Source organism: Dermacentor silvarum, chromosome 3 (assembly GCF_013339745.2).
Source record: "Dermacentor silvarum isolate Dsil-2018 chromosome 3, BIME_Dsil_1.4, whole genome shotgun sequence".
Classification (NCBI taxonomy): Eukaryota; Metazoa; Arthropoda; class Arachnida; order Ixodida; family Ixodidae; genus Dermacentor; species Dermacentor silvarum.
The window spans coordinates 46,194,168-46,216,422 of NC_051156.1; the positions used below are offsets into that span (position 1 = coordinate 46,194,168).

The 22,255-nt window shown below is 50.9% G+C and overlaps 1 protein-coding gene across 1 annotated transcript in view; it reads right to left on the reverse strand.

Moving 5' to 3' along the window:
• The window catches only part of LOC119444327 (ATP-binding cassette sub-family C member 3-like), a 321,860-nt gene that overhangs the window by 42,859 nt on the left and 256,746 nt on the right, over window positions 1-22,255 (reverse strand). Inside the window, exons 19-20 of the mRNA XM_049663273.1 lie at window positions 21,605-21,815; window positions 14,839-15,149 (exon numbers count right to left, since the gene is read on the reverse strand). Coding sequence (XP_049519230.1) covers window positions 14,839-15,149; window positions 21,605-21,815 — 522 coding nt within the window. The remainder of the gene's footprint in view (window positions 1-14,838; window positions 15,150-21,604; window positions 21,816-22,255) is intronic.

Consider the following 22,255-nt stretch of genomic DNA (forward strand, 5'->3'; position numbering starts at 1 on the left):
CGTGTCCCTCGCCCCCTTTCACTCGCACATACAGCGTTCGGCGCGCGGCGACGATTTCATCTCCATTGACGTCATACGGAACCTCACGGCGACGGCGACGCCGACGGCAGAAATCTGCTTTTGAGTGTCCATATAATTGCTATCGCAATAAAATATAGGAGGCTATGGCTCTACATATATGGTGATTGTAAAGGAGGAAAGAGACGCCTACTTCTGCAGCCCTTAAGGGAGCACGGCGCAGAACGCGCGTTTGTTCTCCGCCGTGGGTTCACTCCCCGTGAAAGTGCGCGTCCCTCGCGCCCTTTCACTCTCACATACAGCGTTCGGCGGCGCTCGGCGACGATTTCATCTCCATTGGCGTCATACGGAACCTCACGGCGACGGCGACGCCGACGGCAGAAATCTGCTTTGCAGTGTCCATATAATTGCTATCGCAATAATAACTGCGCACACTGCTCCTGGAAGTGGAAGCCGACACGGGGTCACGTCAAGTGATTTATATTCAGCATTTGCAGCTGGCTATCTCACTTGAGATTCCGTGAATTTTAGCCTATCGAGAACTAGGCATGTAGTTAGACGCAGATGCGCTAGACATTGGCGTAACCAGGATAATTTTTGCGCGTAATGGAGGAAGAAGTGCCCTTAGTGTCTGAGATCATGTAATAGACACTCACACGCCTCCAACTGAACTGTGAAATTGAACGAAATTGTCTCTTTTGCAGAGGACATGCGCTCCATATGCAGTTAGCTACCGGCAGGTGTGATATGTTCTCTGGTTGCGATGGCTTAGTGTGTGTCAACCACGGTGGTGCCGCCGGGGGAATGTCATCTCCAAACATTTATTTGCCCAGCAAGGTATTTCACAGGTAAATCTGAGTGAAGGCGTGCAGCGCAATGGGGAGCACATTCGGTTACGTTGTGGATCGCAACTTAAGCTATGCGAGATCAGGCGTGGTCATTGGACCCGTGATGATGTTATGTGGTAGTAGCACAGTTGAGAGGATGTGACAGGCATAAGTGTATCTACAGGGGAGAGGGGGGGCACTTCCCTTCCCCCTGGCAATAGTGGGGGGAGGGCAAAGTATGCCATATGACCCCCCCCCCCTTTTGAAAGCGGGAACTTTTGACTGCACGGTGCCCAGTCCAACAAAACTACAGCTCAGGCTAAATTTTCTTCCTTAATATAGTGGCTATGGAAGTAATGGTTTTCTGTACACACTCTCCCCTGCTTGGGCAGCAAGGATTGTCTTTTGTGCCTCCTCGTAACGCGCTGTAGAGGGCGACGTGCGGGATTCGCCATAAACGCTCGCATTGCGTAGAATGCCTAGCGATGGACAGTTCCCGCCGCAACAAATTTCCCGTTACGCTACTAGCACCATGTCCAGCTTTTAGGACGGCCCAGCCGTATTTGAAAACACAATCGGCTTGCTATAATTAACCTGCAGGCGAGTGGACAGGCCTGGATAAAGTAGTATAATCAGCCGTGCCCAGCGATTGGTGCGCCTTACGGCATGAAATCATTGGATTTGTCACTTCTTAATTTGTCGATTTCAGTTACAGGCCATTTCTAAGTAAGAGCGACACTCTATTACATGTTTCGCGGCAGGAGCAAGAACAGCAGATATTCCACATTTTGAAGAAATGAAGGCCACATTTTAGTGACGTGTACCGAAAATTTGAACTGTGCAGGTTGCTTATGTGCACTAAAAATAGTTTCCGAATGCTCCCTTTCACCCAATTTTTAGTAGTTATACACGTCATTTAGTTCTTTCCCAATGGTATCCTCGGTAAAGTATGCGTGGCACGGTGTTTATATTTAATCGAAGTAAGAAGCAATGTTCTGAGTGACGAGCGATAAATGTTTATTCTGTGTAGGTTCGTTACAGCCTATGTAGAAATTTACTTCTTGATGTGTTATAAAGTGTCATACTGCCGCTAATTTAAATGTTTCCCAAGCTCCTAAAGCAACTATGCGAGATACGGACTTGACATTACCGGAGAATAAGGAGAATTTTAATCGCAACGCATTGCGAAATTTCAGTTTCTTGCGGTAAATGCAAGCGTTGCAAATAGTTAATAAACCCTCGTTTTTATATGTGTTTTCGTGCATCATACGAGATGCGTAATTTGTTTCTCCGATGTCCTGGGTGAGCTAAAGATAGCATGTACTTTATATTTGGGGAAAATTAGGGGAATGGTTTGGGCAAGATGTCGGCTATTTTCTAAGTGAGTAGGTTAAATTCGCCTTGTACAATAGACGCCTACACTGTCATAGTTACAACTACAACTGCGGTCAAATTTTGCGAACATAGCGCGGACAATACGCCAGGTTTATCTGCGATGGTAAATGCGTGCTTATGAAATACAGCTTTAAACACACTGTAAGCAAGTATTCGAAAGTATCACGCTCCTGTTATTAGCTAGGTTTCCCAATGTCCCAAGAGAACTCTGCATTTAAGATATTTTATTATTTGACGGAATAGGCAGCATTTTAAGTACAATGCATCGCGAAGTTTTAACGCTTCTGGCGTTTCGGTACCATGTACTATGGCGAAGTACTATGGCGAAGTAATACATGTGTTAATGAATTACTGGCTTTTTAAAAACTTCCAACAAGAAGTGCTCCAAAGCATTACATGCAGACAAGGTTCCAAGTGGAGCAGCCTTACACATCCAACTTTTTAAACTATGCGATATAATGACCGGAAACTGAAAATTTGACCGAAACTGTTCTAACGAAACATCCCTGGAAATTTGGTTCCGATTCCCCAATGTCGCGCACATCTGCTGTCATTTTTTCTTGTGAATATTGTAAGTCATTTATGTTGATTGCACTTCGTTGTATATAACCTCCGCAATACTACTACCTTAACTATCGATACATTTGTGCTGTAAACTTAAACACCGAGTAAATATTTGTTTAATAAGTAAAATTGTGTATAACAAAGCGGCATTTATTTATGTGCGCTGCACTGCTGCTACTGGGCGGGATCGGGGACCTATGTGCCTTACTGTCTTACCACTCTGTATCATAGCTAGATTTTATATATTGTCAAGAAATAAATGCAAATGCTTATAATCTCTCGGGCCCCCATGGTTCACCTAGTGTGATTGATATATCGGTCTATGTTTGTTAAATATAAAAAATGTCGCAGTTTCGCCCGAAAGACGAAGCATCGATTGCGATAGCAAATTAGTATAGCGTTATTCGCAGTAGGGATAGTAGTTTTATCGGCTGCATAAACTTGGACACATTGGCTTATTAACTGAATTAACAATCGTGGTGTCAGCGCGCACAAGAAAACATGAATAGATCACACTGAATGACCGCAGCCAACGACTGTCAAAACGCTGGCAGCAAGCGCAAGTTCGCGCGGTCTATCGCTTCAACGGAAACTGAGCGGCGAATGCACAGCGCATACAAAGGACTGAGCCGTGTGGAGATAAGAGTCGGTGCGGGCGACCGCTGGGCAGAGAAGAAGTTGTTGGCAGAGGAAAAGCTGCCCCTCCCCCTCCCTCCCTCTTCCCGTGTCTTGCTTTCGCGTGGGAGATTGAGTGGCAAGATACGCCTTTAGCGCGCGTCCCCCGCGCGCTTTCGCTTGCGCATACGGCGCGCGGCGACGATTTTATCGCCCTTGGAATGTATACGGAACGTCACGGCGACGGCGACGACGACGGCGACGCCGACGGCAGAAATCTGGTTGAAGTGTCCATATAATTGCTATCGCAAGAAAATAACTGACGGACACATTTCCAGGCTTTTTCACTTATTGTAAGTAATATACCGGCTGTTCAAAATGAAATTTTACGGAATTTTTAAAAATCGGCTGTGGCAGGTAGCATAATTCTTATCGTTGAACTGGGTTATTCGGAGAGGCGGACATTAGTAGCACGAGAAATCGAAACACATATTCAACTGTATTTAACCAAAATTGACTAATGAAATATGAACTTCTTAGTTAATTACTTTACGACACATATTGCAGTTTATGAATTGTAGCAGGTAAGTTTGCAAACGCATCCATTTGAAATAAATTTTCAGGATGACACCAGTTTCGAGATATTATTTCCCAAAGTGTGGGACGAAATATATGGGCGTTCCAGTTACTTTTGTGCTTCAATGTATAAAACAGCATTTTGGTAAAAAAAGCAAGTGGAGCAACAGTGCATTTTGACGGCAAGTTTGATGGCACATGTCTCCAAACTGGTGTCATTCGGGAAATTAATTCCAAGTGAATGCGCCTGACAAGCTCACCGGCTTCAATTCGTAAATGGTAATATGTGTCGTAAAGTAGTAACCAAGAAGTTAATTAGTAATTTTTTGTTAATCAGTTGAATATGTGTTTTGATTTCTCGTGCTACTAATGTCCGCCTCATCGAATAACCCAGCTCAATGATAGGAATTATGCTACGTGCCACAGGTGATTTCTAAAAATTCCGTAAAACTTAAAAATGAGCACCCTGTACATATTGTAGACATGAAGAGACGCGCTCGGGCGCGGGCGCTCGGACAGCGACAGCTAGGACGCAAAAAGAGCAGACCACGAGGAGCGAATAGAAGAGCCGATCCAGTGAACGGGTGTTGTCTCTGCTTCTCTCATTACAATGGCGCAGCCTACAACGAACCTGTTTAAGTCGTTCTAGCTTTAAGTGTGTCCTCGCGGTTCTTCGGCGTATCGGGTCCCTCCAGCCCAGGAACACCGTACACGCTTTCTCGGTTATGGAACCGGCCACCCTACCACAGTCGCAAATACCTACCGGACAGGCCGGGGATGGCGTCCAAGCCACCTCGGCGGCTCTAGGGCAGGACTCAAACGGTGATCTCGTCCAAACTGTCGCCAAGTTGGCACAACAGCTCGAGGTTATGAAGAACGCCTTCGCATCCGTTAGCGGTTGCGCCGTTGCACCTCACACTGAGACAGCGCTTCTGCCCCTCCGTCTGGGACCCGTACTGCCTGGGAACATACGCTTACCTTAAGCGAGAATATCAACCCACGCATTACTTCACCTCCACCCCCCAGCCACCAAAGTAGGCCGTCGATACTGCCTTGGTGGTCGATCCGGCTACCGCGACTACAACAACGACCGCCCTATCCGTGGATACCGGCCCTAGTTCGCCGGGAAGCTGGACAGGCAGCCTGGCGAAGGTGAGGCGCTGCGACGTCCAGCAGCCACCGCTTCGCGGCTTTCAAGATGACGCCATCCTTTGAGTTCACACTGTCAATGCGTTGGGTGATCGTCATGCCTGGCCAGACCAAAAAAGATGGCTGGTTACAGCACAACGACGTTGCCGTGCCGCCAAGGCATGGACAACTACGCAGGGGTCCTCGCCTGAATTGAGTGCAGCTCTGATAGTTGCTTTCGGCCCGCTTCCTTATGCCCGCGCGGCCCCTACATCCCCAAGCATCAGCTGCGGCTCGTCGTCGTCGAAGATCGCGGTCGAGAGCCAACGGTTCAGCAACAGCGGTAGTGAGTCAAGCCCTCAGCCGCTACCGCATCAGTCACAGGCCTCCGGTTCGAGCTCTACGTGGGCGTCCTCCACCATTCATAGCGAACCCGGCAGTAACACCTCCAAGACAGTGGATGAAGCTGCATCAGCAGCGGCATCGGCAGCATAGGCATGCGGCGACGACGCGGGCGATGTGCACTACAGCGATCCTTCGGACACGGGCCCAGCCACTGTGGCTGTGCGGCTGCTGAGGGCAGAAGAGCAGCGCAACAAGTGCCCCATTCTGGAACACGCCACCCCGGCCACAGGAGGGGCGCCGTCCGCCGACGAGATGGACCACCAGCAGCACATCTACGAGCCGGCGTTCGACTTGCATGTCAAGTAGCGAGATCCGGACCAGGGCTTCGCCCGAAGGCCAAGAGCCCCGAACTCCTCCTCCCTGGGCTGCAGCAAGCCGCCGCGTGAAGGCACTCTCTACCCGATGGCGTCATCGTCCCAGGGAGGGTCAGTTATATCAAGTCGCAAAGGAGGCATCACACGACAGCCTTCACTTCAGGATGCCTGTTGCCCGAAAGCACCACCGCCGCAACAAGGAAACAATAGCAGCACTTCGGCATCTTCTAGTCTTCAGCAGCCACCAGCACTAACACCTCGTGGTTCCAGCAGCAGTGGCGGTGGCACTGATTCAGTTCGGATTCCTGCTACCAGAGGGCATTGTTTGGCATTCAAGCAAGTTTGAAGTCAGAGAAGCACAGAGCAAAATTAGTTTTGAAGAAAGGCTCAGGAACATGAATGAGAATAAATGGGCGGCTAAAGTGCACAAGTATCTCTACATGACAAGCGTGGACAAAGAATTGAGGAAGAGGTCAAGGAAGTAGGCAACCAAGTACAGGATAATCGAAACTGTAAATAGACAACCAAGAGTCATCAGAAAGCAAGTGAGGGAAATAGCCATGAATTGGATTCAAAGATTGGAAACAAAAAAGACAATGGAGATTTACAAGAATGAGAAGAAAGAAATTAGAAGGGAAAATGAATACGATAACACAAAAAGCAATGCCTTGCTATTTGAGACTCGAGCTGGTTGCCTAAGGACCAAAACATACCGGAACAAATATTCGGAACTAAATGAGGCATGTGTATGCTGCAGTAAACATCCAGAGACCACTCAGCACATCCTAATGGAATGCGACGGGATCCACCCAGCGAGAACCATAGGTAACGTGCCACTCCCAGAAGCACTTGGGTTTAAAGTGGAAGGAAACATCAACAGATCAGCCGTAGAGATAAGCAAGAAACGATTAGAGTACTGCTGGAAACAAAGCAGGGAAAAAATGGATACGAAATGATCTCTTAAACTCATAGGTAGTGGTACAAGGAAAATTTTTTGAAAAAGAAAAAGAATAATGAGAGGTATACAAAAATGCTATATAAAGAACATGTATAGTATACGTGATTAAATCAAGCAGGCTAGGTGACTATTTGTCGCCGCCCCGTTTCAAAGGGGATGCCAATAAATCATCATCATCAGCAGCAGCAGCAACAGCAAGCGTCGGCGGCCGACAAAGCCATTTACCAGAACCATCCATTACTACGTTCCATTGTATCCGACAACACCCCTGCTGCACCTCTCGGCGTTGTCGCCGTCAAGCGCAGCATCCACGCAGGGGACAAGGTGCGCCCTTCAGTGTCAGTGCGGCGCCAAGGCGTGGTGGCCACCGCAGCGAAGGGGAGCCGATAGCCCTGGTACCCATTCTGTTCAATAGGTTCCGGTCTACATACTCAGACAATGTGTCGTCATCCTGTTTTTTCGACAACAGTCCCCGCATGCATGGCGAGAAGCGAGGATGGCATGGTCCGCTGCAGCCAGTTGCTGTTAATTCCAGCGATGTGGCAAGCACGGCTGCGCCACTCCAGAATGGCTCTGACTGTGCCCTCGAATCATTCAGAGCATTACCATCCGTGGACCCTCTCCAACTCTTCCTGTGATAGTCCTCGAATACCTGAGGAGAAGCGGGAAAGACTGGTAGCAGTCGCACCACTCACAGTAATCAACGGAGCACCCTTTAAGGGAATCTCAACTTCGACTGAAATTTACAATGCTTCGCGGCGGGATAATCGTCGGCGAGACCTCTGACCAGCGCGCAATAGCCAGTGCCGCCCGCCAGAGAAGCTAGTTGCGTGCTGAACGGCTCACCAATGCCGACTTCGCACGCTGGACAAGTTCCCTCCATGCTAAGTGACGTGTTTGCAAGCCGTGCCGGAAACTTGCAGCGTGGCCCAGTGTAAAGATGAAGAGATGCACTTGGGAGCGGGCGCTCGGACAGCGAGCGCTTGGGCGTGAGAAGCGAAGGCGACGAGGAGAGACTATAGCACAACCTGCCCAGTGAACGGTTGTTCGCTCTGCTCCTCTCATTACATATATATTGTTAAGCGAACGAAGGATTAAGTATTGGAGACTATTTACAAAGTATATTTACAAAGGATAGCTGCAGCGCTGGCCAGTTCAACCGACAGCTCGAGAGCAAAGTGCACTTCGAACTGTCTTCTTCGTCTTGGCGCCCGCGCGCATCGTCCAGAAGAAACGCGCAATATGCATGTATCACTATCCCCGACGGCAGAAGCACCGTCCCGGTGCGTCTAAATATCAGTGATAACAGGAGGGTAATACGGTTTTAGGCTTGCGACATGCACAACGACAGTGGAAGTCGGGGCAGATGAGGCACTGGTACTCACTGGGGCGATTTCATACGTAACTGGAGTCATGGCACGCATCACTCGATATGGGCCTGTTTACCGAGACAGGAGTTTTTCAGACAGGCCAACGTGACTAGTCGGTGACCACAGGAGTACCAGAGATCCAGGCGAAAGTGAACGTCTATGTGATGTCGATCGTACAAACGCCGTTGGTTCTCTTGGGAGGTCAGGAGGCGAGCGCGGGCAATTTCGCGAGATTGGGCTGCCCTGGTGATGGCGTCAAGTGCATATTCGCTGGTCTCTGCTGCGGCGGATGGAAGGCATGTGCCCAGTGGCAGTGTGGGTTCTCGGCCAAACAGCAGAAAGAACGGGGTATAGCCGGCAGTGTCGTGATGCGAAGAGTTATATGCCGAACTAGGTCCCAATCAGTATGGTCAGACGAGACATACTTTGCAAGCATGTCTGTCAGGGTTCGATTTAGACGCTCAGTGAGACCATTAGTTAGTGGATGGTAAGACGTAGTCAGCTTGTGCCTAGTTGAGCAGGACTGCAGGATGTCGGCGATGACATTAGAAAGCAATGTTCGACCACGGTCATTGAACAGTTGGTGTGGATTTCCATGCCGCAGAATCAAGTCGCGTAAAAGAAAATCGGCGACATCTGTGGCCCAGCTTGTTGGAAGAACTCTGGTGATGGCGTAGAGCGTGGCGTAATCAGTCGCCACAGCGACCCACTTGTTGCCAGACGTTGATAGAGGGAAAGGGCCAAGTAAGTCCAAGCAAACGCGAAAGGACGGCTCCGAAGGAATGTCGAGCGGTTGACGGCACCCGGCAGGGAGCGTCGATGGTGTTTTTAGCTGCTGGCGTTTGTCACAGTCCGCAACGTATTTCCGGACTGAACGGGCAAGGCCTGGCCAAAAGAAGCGTCGGCTAATCCGGTCGTAGGTGCGGGAGACGCCGAGGTGACCGGCCGTCGGAAAGTTGGGAAGTTCTTGGAGAACAGCTGACCGGAGGTGCCGAGGAATCACTAGGAGTAGGGCAGGACCGTCGGGGCGGACGTTGTGGCGGTATAATACACCATCCCGGAGAACAAACAAATGAAGGGACGAATCAGAAGGTGAAGATTCGAAACGATCAATGATGTCGCGCAAGGTGGCATCACGGCGTTGCTCGTCGGCGACGTGTAGCAGCTGAGAAACCGAGAAAACGCAAGCGTCGGCATCGGTGTCAGGGTCGGCGGGTGGTTCGTCCACTGGATAGCGTGATAAGCAGTCTACGTCTTTATGTAGGCGGCCCGACTTGAAGACTACCGCATAGTAATATTCTTGTAGCCGCAGAGCCCAGCGACGAAGCCAGCCGGTAGGATCCTTGAGTGAGGAAAGCCAGCAGAGCGCATGGTGGTTCGTGATTACAGAGAAATGCGTGACATACAAGTACGGGCGGAATTTAGAAACCGCCCAGACGAGAGCCAGGCATTCACGGTCTGTAATCGAATAGTTGCGCTCCGCTGCTGTGAGGAGGCTAGCGTAGGCGATAACACAATCACGTCCCTGTTGGCATTGGGCTAAGACAGCTCCGATACCGTGACCACTGGCATCGGTACGGACCTCTGTAAGAGAGGACAAGTCAAAGTGGGCCAGAATAGGTGGCGTGGTGAGAATGTTGGTCAGGTGGGCAAACGCGGCAGTTTGAGCGGGGCCCCACGTAAACGGTACGTCCTTCTTCAGAAGATCAGTAAGTGGTCAGGCAATCGCTGCGAAGTCTATAACGAAGCGTCTGAAGTAGGAGCAGAGTCCTACAAAACTGCGGACGTCTTTTACAGACTGAGGTACAGGAAAAGACGTGACAGAACGAATTTCTCCGGGTGTGGTTGAATACCGGAAGCGTCGACGAGGTGGCCCAGCACTGTGATCTGCCGACGACCGAAGTGACACTTCGAGGAATTTAGTTGGAGCCCAGCCTCGCGGAAAACTTGAAGAACAGCTGATAAGCGCTCAAGGTGTGTCTCAAATATAGGCGAAAATACGAGAACGCCGTCTAGGTAGCAAAGGCATGTTGACCATTTGAACCCTTGAAGCAAAGAGTCCATCATACGCTCGAATGTGGCTGGGGCGTTCCATAGACCGAATGGCATAACTTTGAATTGATATAGACCATCAGGGGTGAGAAATGCGGTTTTCTCTCAGTCCCATTCATCCACAGAAATTTTTCAATAACCAGACCGAAGGTCTATTGATAAGAAGCATTTGACACCGTGGAGACAATCGAGAGCGTCATCGATGCGAGGCAAGGGGTAGACGTCTTTTTTGGTAATTCGGTTTAGATGAGGATAATCTACGCAGAAGCGCCACGTGCCATCTTTCTTTTTAACAAGCACAATGGTCGACGCCCAAGGGCTAGACGAGGGTTCAACAATGTTCAGGCAATAGGTCCGCAGCAATCATGGGACTAAAGGTTGCGTCAAGGCAAATACCACCCTGTGGACATGGTGAAGAATCGGAGCAGCCGTCTACTGAAAACGCCGTGACGTGGTCTCTCATATAGCACGCTGCGTTGCAACCGATATGCCTTCGGGTAGAACTTGCGTTGTTAGGCCAACATTGACGACGGGGAGGCGTGTTCGGTAATTGGCGGCGGCAACGACGGAGTGGGGCACAGTGATATCGCGCATCAAAAGGACATCAGGAACAGGAGTAGCGACGTAATCACCATTGGGAACAGAGAAAGATGATAGCAAATCGACGAAAGTCAAGGTTTTCGGCGCCACGGACGAAGGCGGTCGTACTAAAGTTGTTCGGCAGTTCAGCACGAATATGCGCGAGTAGAGGAAGTTCAAGGCAAAGGGTACCGGTACAACAGTCGATCAAAGCTGAATGCGCCGTATGAAAGTCTAGTCCGAGGATTAGGTCATGGGGACAATTGGTTAGCAGTGTAAAAAGAACTGGAACGTGGCGGTCGGCGATACTTATCCGGGAAGTACACATGCCAGTGACGGCAACAGTGCTGCCATATCGGCGACGCGTACGGCTCGTGTAGTAGCAGTCGTGAGAACCTTCTTCAGTCGAGGACGGAGATTATTACTCGTTATAGACACCTGGGCTCCAGTATCTATTAACGCCGTCAAAGGGACACCGTCAACGTGGACAACAAGTAAGCTCTGGTTCGTTGGGAGCGTCAACGGAGGATTTTGACACGACGAAGATAATGCAGCGCCACCCCCAGGAGCTGCAAGGTCTAGTTTTACGTCCGGGAGGCTCCATAATTTGTCGGCGACGAATAGCGGCGTGGTTGGGGCGATGGGGACCGACGGCGCTGAGGTGACGGCGAGCGAGCGGGATGACTGTCATCGATGGATACGTCAAAGGTAGAAGGCATACGGCGAGGCGAGTAGCGGTGAGAGTCGGCATATGGGCGAGGAGACGGGGAGAAGTAGCCCGAATACGGCGATGTACAGGAGGTGCGGCAGTGGCGAGCGACTTGGCAAATGCGGTGGCAACGGAAGAAAATGGGCTTGTCATCCGGAGTTCTCCACTCTGTAGGGTTGCGGTATCTGCGAGGGGAATACAGATCGCTGCGAGGCGCAGCTGTCGGCACCAGTCGGGCGTGAGGTCGGGAGACGGAGCAGGCAGCAGGAAAACCGAGGTTCGCAAGTTCTTGCCGCACAACTTCCTGAATGAGGGAGATCGCCGGGGCTGGTTGGTCAATGGCGGGGTGAAGTGGGCGTGGATGGAACGGGGCAGGACTTACAGCCTCGAGCTCGCGGCGAACAATGCGTGTGACGGTCTCATTGGAGGGGGGTGAAGCGGTAAGGGCGACGCAGGACGAAGTCGCAGCCGTGTTAGGGAGCCGGGAGAACTGTGGAATGACGCGGCGGCTTTTGGCGAGCTCAAAGCGGCGGAATCCCTTGACAATGACGTCGATGGTGGACACATTGTTGAATATCAACAAGTTGAACGCATCGTCCGCGATCCCTTTGAGAACGTGATCTACCTTGTCAACTTCGACCATGTTCTCGTCGACTTTCCGGCAAAGAGCGAGCACGTCCTGTATATACGAGACATACGATTCAGTGGAAGACTTTACTCGGGTAGCAAGCTCTTTTCGTGCAGCCAGCTGCTGACCGGTCGGATTTCCAAAAAGGTCGCGGAGCTTCTCCTTGAAAGCATCCCAGCTAGAGATCTCCTCCTCGTGTGTCCGGAAACAGACACGAGATGTTCCGCCCAAGTAGAAGAGGACATTCGCTAGCATTATGGTAGGGTCCCAGTGGTTGTTGCGGCTAACACGCTCATACATGCCGGGCCAGTCATCAACGTCGACATTATCTTGGCCGGAGAATATGTCAGGATCGCGGGGAGTGGCAACCGTGACGTACGTTGTGATAGGAGTCGCAGTAGTAGCAGCAGACGTGGTTACGGCACCGGGAGCCATGGTGGAAAGCTGGACGGTGCGGCCGCTGCGGAGCTCCGTGGTGAGGCCGGGGAACGGCACGCTCCACCAAAATGTTACGCGAACGAAGGATTGCGTACTGGAGACTATTGACAAAGTATATTTACAAAGGATAGCTGCAGCGCTGGCCAGTTCAGCCGACAGCTCGAGAGCAAAGCGCAGTTCGTCTTCTTCTTCTGGGCGCCCGCGCGCATCGTCCAGAAGAAACACGCAATATGCATGTATCAATATGTATATATATGAGAGAGTGAAAGAGTCTGTTCGCCTTGCCCCCCCCCCCTCAAGAAAGAAATGCTACGTCACTGGTGACCGGTACGGAAATGTTCCGGGAAAAGCCAGTGCGGCGCGCTGTGTCCTTCTCCGCCATTGAAGAGACACTAGCTATCACCTGGCGTCTTATACGATGTATTAAAGGTTTCAGGTAAGGTTGTATCTACATCCGTAGTGTATTCGGGCGTCAACGTACCTGCGGAACTAACTGGTTGCGGTCCTCAGTGCAGCAAGCTGTACGCCTAATTATACTATTTGTTTCTCGATGGAGGTTCTACAAGCGATAATTCCGAATGCGGCATATCACCCTGCGGCTTTCCCGACTAGATTCTGCTTAGAGGGGCCCTGAAACACTTTCGAAGTTGAGAAATGCATTTGAGGTTAAAATTAAACAATTTCAGAAATATTTTGCCGCAAAAAGTACTTAACTGCGTTCAGAAGGAGTGGAGTTATTGGCAGTCAAATGTCGGCGTATGGTCCTATTCGCTGTGCTTCCGTTCTTTCTTGAAAGCGTTGGACTGCGAAGGCTATGGCGGAGCGGCGAGTGCCCACAACTCTCCGCCTATACTGAACGTCACCATGGCGCGCAGTTCGCGTATCAAGTTTGATTTTGGATGTTCACGTATACGCCACTACTTCCGATTTTTGCGCCTACGACGCGCCAAACGTTTAGCCACACGTAGCGAAACGCGGTTGTCGTCAGCAAGATGCAGTGCGCTCAGCCAGCGCACTCATCACGGCAACCAGCGGTGGTCACGGTATATATACGCTACGTTGGAAACCGCAGCAACATGCAACTGTACGTATGCGCAGCGTTAGCTTTGTGCGCGACAGGGCTTGAAAGCGCGCTCGCACTCATATGCTGCAGTCTGGCCGTGCTACGTGATGCGGACCGGCTTTGTCCTGCACCAGCTTGACCGTCGGATAGTAGCCACATCTAACTTGCGCATTTTGAAGCGCTACTGATGGTACAATACGAAGCTAAGTCTACCAAGGCGTCTAACCAGAAGCGGCCAGGAGTGAGCGCGCGCTCGCACGCGTGCGTTTAGTCCGAGTATAAGTTTCGCGTAGTTCAAAGCTAGTTGAGTCTTGAAAACCAGTCAAAATTAGCGAGACCCGACGCCTACGACACCGATAAGCAGGATGACCAAAGTTTAATTCCTACGCGGGCGGCCGCGGCGGAGCGTGAGCAGACGACAGTCGGCTTCTTCCGGAAGTACTTAATTATTATCGAAATACGAAAAGAAATTTTCGCTTACTTTAGCCGGTTTATTAAAGTGCTTCAGTAAATATACGCAGTAGCAGTAGAAGGAAGCGCACTCATTCAAATGCCCTCCTTGATTGACGTCAGCTAGTGGACAATAGCAGCCGGGTATGGGAATCTGCTATATTAGAAAATAAAACGTCCAGCAAGGAGTTAGGAGCAGCCTTCTGTTGAAAACAGAGTGTTCCAAAAAAAGGTGACTTCACGCTTCGCTTGCGAGCTCCACGCGCCGCGCGCGACACCAAAATCTGGCTGACATGTTCACAGCAGCGTATGCTATTCGCCGACTGCTTCTTTTTATATTTTTCGCCAAGCCCGAGGGATCGTTAAGGAACCCTTTGAGGACATCATTATTCGTAGGTCTTCTCAGATGACAACCGCAAAACCCATAGTACCTGGTATGCTTATTCGTATCACTAAATCTCCTAAATCAAGGAAACGTGCCTCCGTTAGAGTAATTGCCGTCATCTGGCAATTATTTTAGCGCCATTTTTTCATTCGCGGAACTCTCTGTAGAAACATGAGGCCGGCTCGCAGAGTTCGGCACACCGTTCACGTGCTCGCATTACGCTTTATTTGTTAGGAACGGAGGAAAACAGCAGGCATTTTTAGTCAGATAAAGCGGCACCTGTTTGGCGAAGCAGTGAGCAGTAAGTTGCCTACACAGGTGAATGGTACGCAGAGTCACAGTGGGACAGCAAGGCGTAACTCACGATTCCATAAGATGCAAGTGCCCCCAAAACCGCTGTGACGGCCACCACGAGTGGCGTCTGTGTGGCCACAATAGCCACTTTGGCGGCAGTGAACAGCACCCCCTGCACGGACTGCTTGCCGCTAACGAAGCACTCGGCGTCCACGTTGTCCAGGTCGCTCGTGAAACGGTTAAGGAGACGTCCCCGCGGGCACGCATCGAAGAAGGATACGGGACTCCGCAGTACGCCAACTAGCATGGCGCGGTGGAGCGAGTGGGACAGTCTGCGTGCTGTGGCCGCCAGGAGCGCACCACCTGCCAAGCGGAATCCCACTGCAAAAAGACATGAGCGGTGTTGAGAGAGCAGGCAAGTCTGGTGTGCAGTGCAAGCAGCAGTCCACAGTGATTCTTGAGTGTCACTGAACGCGTGCAGCATATAAATAATTAAGAATAACTTAAAACTCTGCATTCTACCGCGGAGTGCGTGAGTAATCACTGTTTAAAGCTGCGGAGCTCGAAAGAAAACAGAGTACAGCGGCCATTTGCAGCACCATCTGAGTGCGAAAAGAAGCAGCAATAGCACTGGTACTATTCGGCGGCTCGTCTAACACAAAAGATGAGGGACAAGTCATTAGTTACACAATGTCTACAATGTCGTATTTGGCTCAAAAACAGCTTCAGCCTGCATCCAGTACCTTTCTCTCGAAGTGTCACTCCTGGAAAAAGTGTAACACAGACACCAGACATAAATTTCAAGGAAGGAATCACAAAAACCATGCGGGATCCCACGCACTCTGCGAATCGATGTAGGCAAAGCTTTCTGGACTGATTGCTTCGATTCACTATAATTAGCGTTGATGTTGACGGTAAATGCTTCATTTCTTCAGCGTTTAGTACAATACGAGAGTGGTGAGTTGATGGTAAATGCTACCTTGCGTGCAACACTGCTGTTTGCATAGTACGCAGAACACACAGAGAGACGTGTTTGCTTGAGGCAGTGTAGCTCGCAATTATTCATGACCTCCGAGAAGGCTAACATTATCACTGCCTCTCAAACGGCGCAGAAGCGTTAAATTTGATTTCAATTGTAACGCCGTACGTCCCAAAACCACAATCCAATTACGAGGCACGCCGTTGAGGCAGACGTCGGATTAATTTTGACCCCGGGTTCTTTAACGTGCACTTAAATTTGAGTAAGCGTGCGTTTTTGTATTTTGACCGGGGTCGATATGCAGCTGCTGCAGTCTGGATCGAACCCCGAGCAACGCCATAGACACAAAGCTACTACGGCGCGCACAGAAGTGATGACGTGCGGCCGCTTCTGACCGGGCGGCGGTGCGACGTAGACGCTTGCGCGCCGCGGGCACGTTCTTCTCGGCACGGTGAGTCGGCGGCGCTACGCCGACGGTCACATTCCCGTCGCTGATCCTCGGGCGTACGAACCACTCGCGGCCGTCCCATGGCGACGGCGGAGCTAATATGAGACCGCAACTTCACCTCCCGCTCCCCCCATAGCAGACGTGCGCATGCGCGCAACGTCATACTCGGGCGCTTAAAGCAGATGTCGTTGAAAAGACACAGTTGACAGGTAAATCGCATTTCGATGCGAGGGAAACGATGCGAAGGAAGCGCTCTCTCTCGTGGAGGAGGCTGTTTTTTGCTCGCGGACGACGGCTTTGCCCTGCCATATACAGCTTCGCTGTAAACGTTCGGCAACATGTTACGCTCCTGTAACGTGTGAAGGCGAAACCCTGCCGCGCACTTAGTAATGCGCCGTCTCGAATCGTCGCATTGCTGCTTTCGCAGTTCGGCTTCTTCGGCTCGTTTTCGACGCTTAGCTGTGACTTCGTGGTTTCGTATAGCGGGGTCACACTCTGGCCAACCAAGTTTCTCTTCGATTTTAAGTGGGCTGTTCTGAAACGTATGCTGTTCTGTGTGTTGTATGGGTGATTCAATGAATGTATGCACTGTTCGCTTCACTTTTCTGAGTGCTTGTAGCCTCTGCATTACGAGAGGGATGAGCCATTGCACTTTTGCTTGCTTAGGGGGGTATGAGCCACTGCGGACGATGACAATTTTTGTACCACTGGACAGGACAACGCGTATTTTTGCAAGGCCATGAGGGGTACGACCCACTTAAAGGGACACTAAAGAGAAACTGGAAGTTGAGCTTAAATGGTAGATTATCTTTTCACAATCACAGTCATACCATTCTTACGGCGAACATATGTTTAATAAGCGAGAAAATAGCGAAAAAATAAAGGATAGGTGCTGACGCCCCTTCGAATTTCCCGCACTACACGTTCGTGACGTCCGAGATCACAAACGTAGGCCGATCGCGATTGGAGGAGAGTGATTTATCGCTGTTAATAAAACGCAAAATGAAATACACCTTAAACGTACATAAACAGATTTGCCATCTTTTTAAACCGTTGAAAGCGAGGAAGTACAAGTTTAGCGCAAAAATAAATAAATAAGAAAAAATTGGATGGCGCTACATCCGGTCGTGATAGTTTCGTAATTTCGTTTTTGCTCCATGCTGCATCGCGCGCACCTCTTCCGCTCTACAGTGTTGCAGTGTTTGGTTGCGTGTTGCGTGGCTCGAAAAACGTTGACTTCGCGGGAAACAGCCAGAAAATGCCTTCTGTGTGTAGGGCTGAGGGCTATATAAACGGCCCAAGGCGCTTGCTCAGGGGCAGCGCCAGTGTTGACCCGATTGTGTCCCTTCATGTGGTGCCGCACGATGAGCCCAGGCGTTCGCAATGGCTCAGTGCTCTGCCGATGATAAAACGGCAAAAGAGCCAAAGAAACCGATGGTGTGCTCTCTGCATTTCTCACCCTCGGATTATGTATATAATCCTGCCTTCGGAAAGTATCTTGGCGTGCCCCAGAGGCCAGTCCTTTCTCGAGCAGCTGTTCCCTCAATGCGGCCTTCATCAAACCCCCTACCGGTGCCCCTGCAGCAGCAAACTGGCGGCTCGGTGAGTGCTGAAAGTCATTAAATAAAGCCACAAAAAACCATACCGAGTATGCGCGCTACTTTATACGCTTGTTCTGTCGAGAACATCGTCGCCTGGCGGACCGGCCGCCTCGCCTCGCCTTCCGTCGACGAAAACGATGCTCTGCTTTCAACCGGAGCGGCCGGCGGCTCACCGCGTTCGCACGCGGAAACACCTACCGCTTGAGCACGGATGATCATTTCGTGCTCCGTTTCACTGAATATAGCTGAAATGCAGTCCTGCTTCCCTGGCGAGATCTTCGTTGCAAGGTTGTGGGGATGCGCGACTCTCACGCGTCCCCTCATGTTGTCCTCCCCGCATCAGCTCGCGTCTCCTGTAATCCGGCTTCTCCGCATGGCTGAGCGCCGGCGGTGGTCGTAGTGGTTGCGGCGCATTGCGAGAGATGGTGCGAGTGTGGCGTTGCTAACACCACCGAACGGCGGAGTGACTTGGGAGCAAAAGGTCGAAGGCGCTTCCTCTTTGGGTTGGGGATCGGTGAGCAATGCGGACGTCCCGCGCGTGCGCCGATCCACACTTCGCGAGACCGTCTCGCATGGATAGGAGCATGAACATGCCACCGTTCGCGTGACCGTACACGTTAACGACTAGGCGATGGCGTCATAGCATGGGGCGAACTTATTCGCTCGTTATCCGGTCGCGGTGAGTCGGACTTCCTTGATTTGTCGAGCGCCCATGTTAATGTTATACGGGTAGTAATTCGGCTAGCGCTAATTAGTGTGTAAAAGGTGCAATAAATGCCCCTTTATTTGTTAGCACTACTGTGTTGTCGTTCCTTTGTCCCAAGAGCGCGAGTGAGATCCCACATCTGGCTGCCCAACGTGGACCTCTTGGGACATTGAACGATAATTTTGTCAGTTTTGCTCGGTGCGAGACAACCTTTGAACCGAAGCGCATTCCTAGCGTGGATTTTGATCGCTAGTGTCGCTGGCGTGTTTTCTTAAGCGAGCTGACGGTTTCTGTAGCGTGTTGGAACTTTTCAACATGCTAAGCCTTTTCGCGAGTGTTCTTTTTTTTTTTTTTGAAGTACACTCATCGGTACGAGAGCCACGTGGTCTGCATCCTGGAATAGTGAGGCCTAGCGCCCGCTGTACGGAAGCCTCGTGGGTGGTCCGAATTTCTTATATAAATAGCTTCTTGACTTCGGAAGTCGCTTCTCAGGGAGCCGGGTGACTTCGGGCCACGGGTGCCGCTACGGGCTGACAGATATTGCGGCCTGGCAGCGGGCGCTCCGACACCGTCTGGGACGGTGGGCGCTGTCAACTCGGATGCTGTGTGCACCAAGCGGGGTTGGACCACCTCACAGAGTTAACGTCTCTTCGCGGCTGCCTGTTGTGCCCATTTTGGGTGATGTTTTTTTGGGGGGGATGCCGGTTGTTGTCAGGGTAGCGACGTATCAGGCCTAAGGCTTTACAAAACCGCCTGTCGCACGTTAAGAGACAACCTGATGAACCGCGGTGCTGAGGTGTCGCAGTTTGCTTCCCTCATTCTAGTTAGCCTCGCACGAATTGAAATTACTCCTTCGACTCGAGAAAGTAAGTTTGTTCACGTGAACTTAGCATCTGAAATGCCGCCCGAAATTTCGCTAGCCGAATTGAACATCTTACCACGTGGGCGATGCGCATGCCGAATTCCTCTCACTTGCACTACTTTAGTGTTTGTCGAGTGCGTTGAGAGTACGCAGCGTGAGCGGAGTCACTCCTGGTTTGCTGTCACCTGCACATCGTCAGCGCTGCTGCCCCGGACTGAAATCGAGCTACCCCTGGCGATGCAGATGCCTGTGGCCAGTTCGCAGCAGCGATTTTGGCGGCCGCCTGTGTCCGGCTCGCAACCCTCGGCGGTGGGAAAAGAGCCGGCAGTCACCAACGGCTACAGCGGCTCTCGCAGGCAGGGCGCGTGGGCGCGAGCGACGCTTGCTCGTGCCGACTTCTGCGTCGCTGTTTCCGAAGTCCTGGGCTGGAGTCGTGCCATCGAATCTGCAGAGGTGGTGCTGTGACCAATGGACGCCAGCGGTGAACCCCAGAGACAATGTCGGCTCGCATGTTGTGGAGAACGTGTGGACATTTCCTCGGCGCAGGCCACTGTCGCATGTACTAACTTTTGTTCGCGACGCGCGCGTTGATTGACCGTGTGACATGTTTTGCCGGAGCATGTGTAGTGATTTAAGGTTGGGAGGATGTGGGGATGCGCGACTCTCACGCGTCCCCTGATGTTCTCCCCGCATCAGCTGGCGTCTCATGTAATCCGGCTTCTCCGCGTGGCTAAGCGCCGGCGGCGGTCGTAGTGGTTGCGGCGCATTGCGAGAGATGGTGCGAGGGTCGCGATTTTAACGCCACCGAACGGCGGGGTGACTTGGGAGCAAAAGGTCGAAGGCGCTTCCTCTTTGAGTTGGCGATCGGTGAGCGATGCGGACGTCCCGCGAGTGCGCCGATCCACACTGCGCGAGACCGTATCGCATGGCTAGGAGCACGAACATGCCACCGTTCGCGTGACCGTACACGTGAACGACTAGGTTATGGCTTCAAACCATGGGGCGAACATAATCGCTAGCTATCCGGTTGCGGTGATTCGGACTTTGTTGATTTGTCGCGCACCCATGTGAATGTTCTACGGCTAGTAATTCGGCTATCGTGCATTAGTGTATGAAAGGTGCAATAAATGCCCCTTTATTTGTTTGCACTACTGCGTTGCCGCTCCTTTGTCCCAAGAGCGCGAGCGAGATCCCACAAGGTTCAGCGGCAGCAACGGTATTCATCGCAGCCACAGAACACCTTAGCAAAAGTCGCAGCGAACGCAAACGCAGCGGCCATGCAGGCATGATGCAGCCAGCGCCTCGGCCGTTTACGCAAGCGGTGACGTATCATGGCGCCCTCTGATTCGCTGAGAGCAATGAAATCCGTGACGCCACTGCTTCAGCGCCGAATCTGGGGTGAGAGAAATTGAGGAACAGATATTTGGTTTTTGTTTACGAATTTCCCCGCTGATAACTCATATTTTTGAACCCAACAAAAACTACAAGCATTTCTGAACGTCCCTCTTTTATTCCATCTGAACTTCCTGTTTCTCTATAGTGTCAATTTAAGGCTTTCGCCCTAATATATGTATTGTATTATTAAATTTAAGCTCAAAGTGAGTCGCGGCTGTGTACCTTGCCGTTCATGCAGCCTACTGGCTTTCACACTGAAACAGTGACATTGCTGCTACCTACAGGCCGATATGGCGATGAATAGCAGCGGAACACAGAACCACTCTCTGCCGAGGCTTCGCAGAAGACTGCGGTAAAGCCCGCATATTGACGTGTAAGTTATCTGGTAGTATTATTCGGTGTTATCCAGTATTACATGCACATAATTTGATCGCGGTGCACAAGTACTACGCCTCCCCTTTCTTCTGCAACTTCCTACCTGAGGATTGTATGCATCATACGTATACTAACTAGGACATGCAATAAACACCGCTGACTCATAACATTCACTGCAATGCGCCACGTAAGCTTCCTCGCCAGTTATGCCGCCATTATCAACGCTGTTCCGATAGAGTGTGTAGATTTGCATACCATGGCGCACGCCAACACTACACCACGGATCTAGAGCAGTGAAGCACCACTCTACTTCGCTTTCTTAAATAAATACAAGGGCGACAGCGAGCTACCTCGGTCGTTGCTACACCGTCCTGCAGAAGGCATGCTACCGATGTGATAACCTGGAACTTAGAAGTCAATAGCACCACAACCTCAAGAAGCACGGTAGTTAATCACGCACACACGCTCACCATCCAGGACGCAGAGGCCAACGAGACCACCAATCCACATGTGCCTCGATATGGCCACCGCTTCGGGATCCGCAGTTGACGCATCCGTCCACGCCTTGATCCACAGCTGCTGGAAGCCGGATGTTACTGCTGCCGCTGCCAGCACACTCACTCCCGCTAAGGCAGGCCATTCGGAATAGCGGATCAGGGCTCCGAGAAGCTCCCAGCCAGACTGCAAGCGATTGAATTTCGACGAAATGGCACATAGACTTTCTCAAATATTCAATGGCCAGTCTTGGTGCCACTTCTGCTCAACGATAAAAATTCCATTTGTGGAGATCACGTAAACATGCCGGCATTAATTAGTACAAAACAGTAGTAGGCGGTTACTATTAAGAGGAAGCTTTAGCTCGAGGTACCGTATCTAAATACATGGCAAAGGAGAAATCGTTCTACTCGGCAACCGCTGCACCAAATTTGATTAAGTTTGTTGCATGTAAAAGAAAACAATACATTCCAGTGACTGATGGTACAGAATTTTTTATATAGACCGTTAATATTTTTATAAAAATTGTTGGAAATCGCAAATTTTCATAAAACGAAACTATTAAGTGTGCAACTGTGTAACTCATCAACAAAAAAAAAACGATTTCGCAATTATGTAAATTGCAT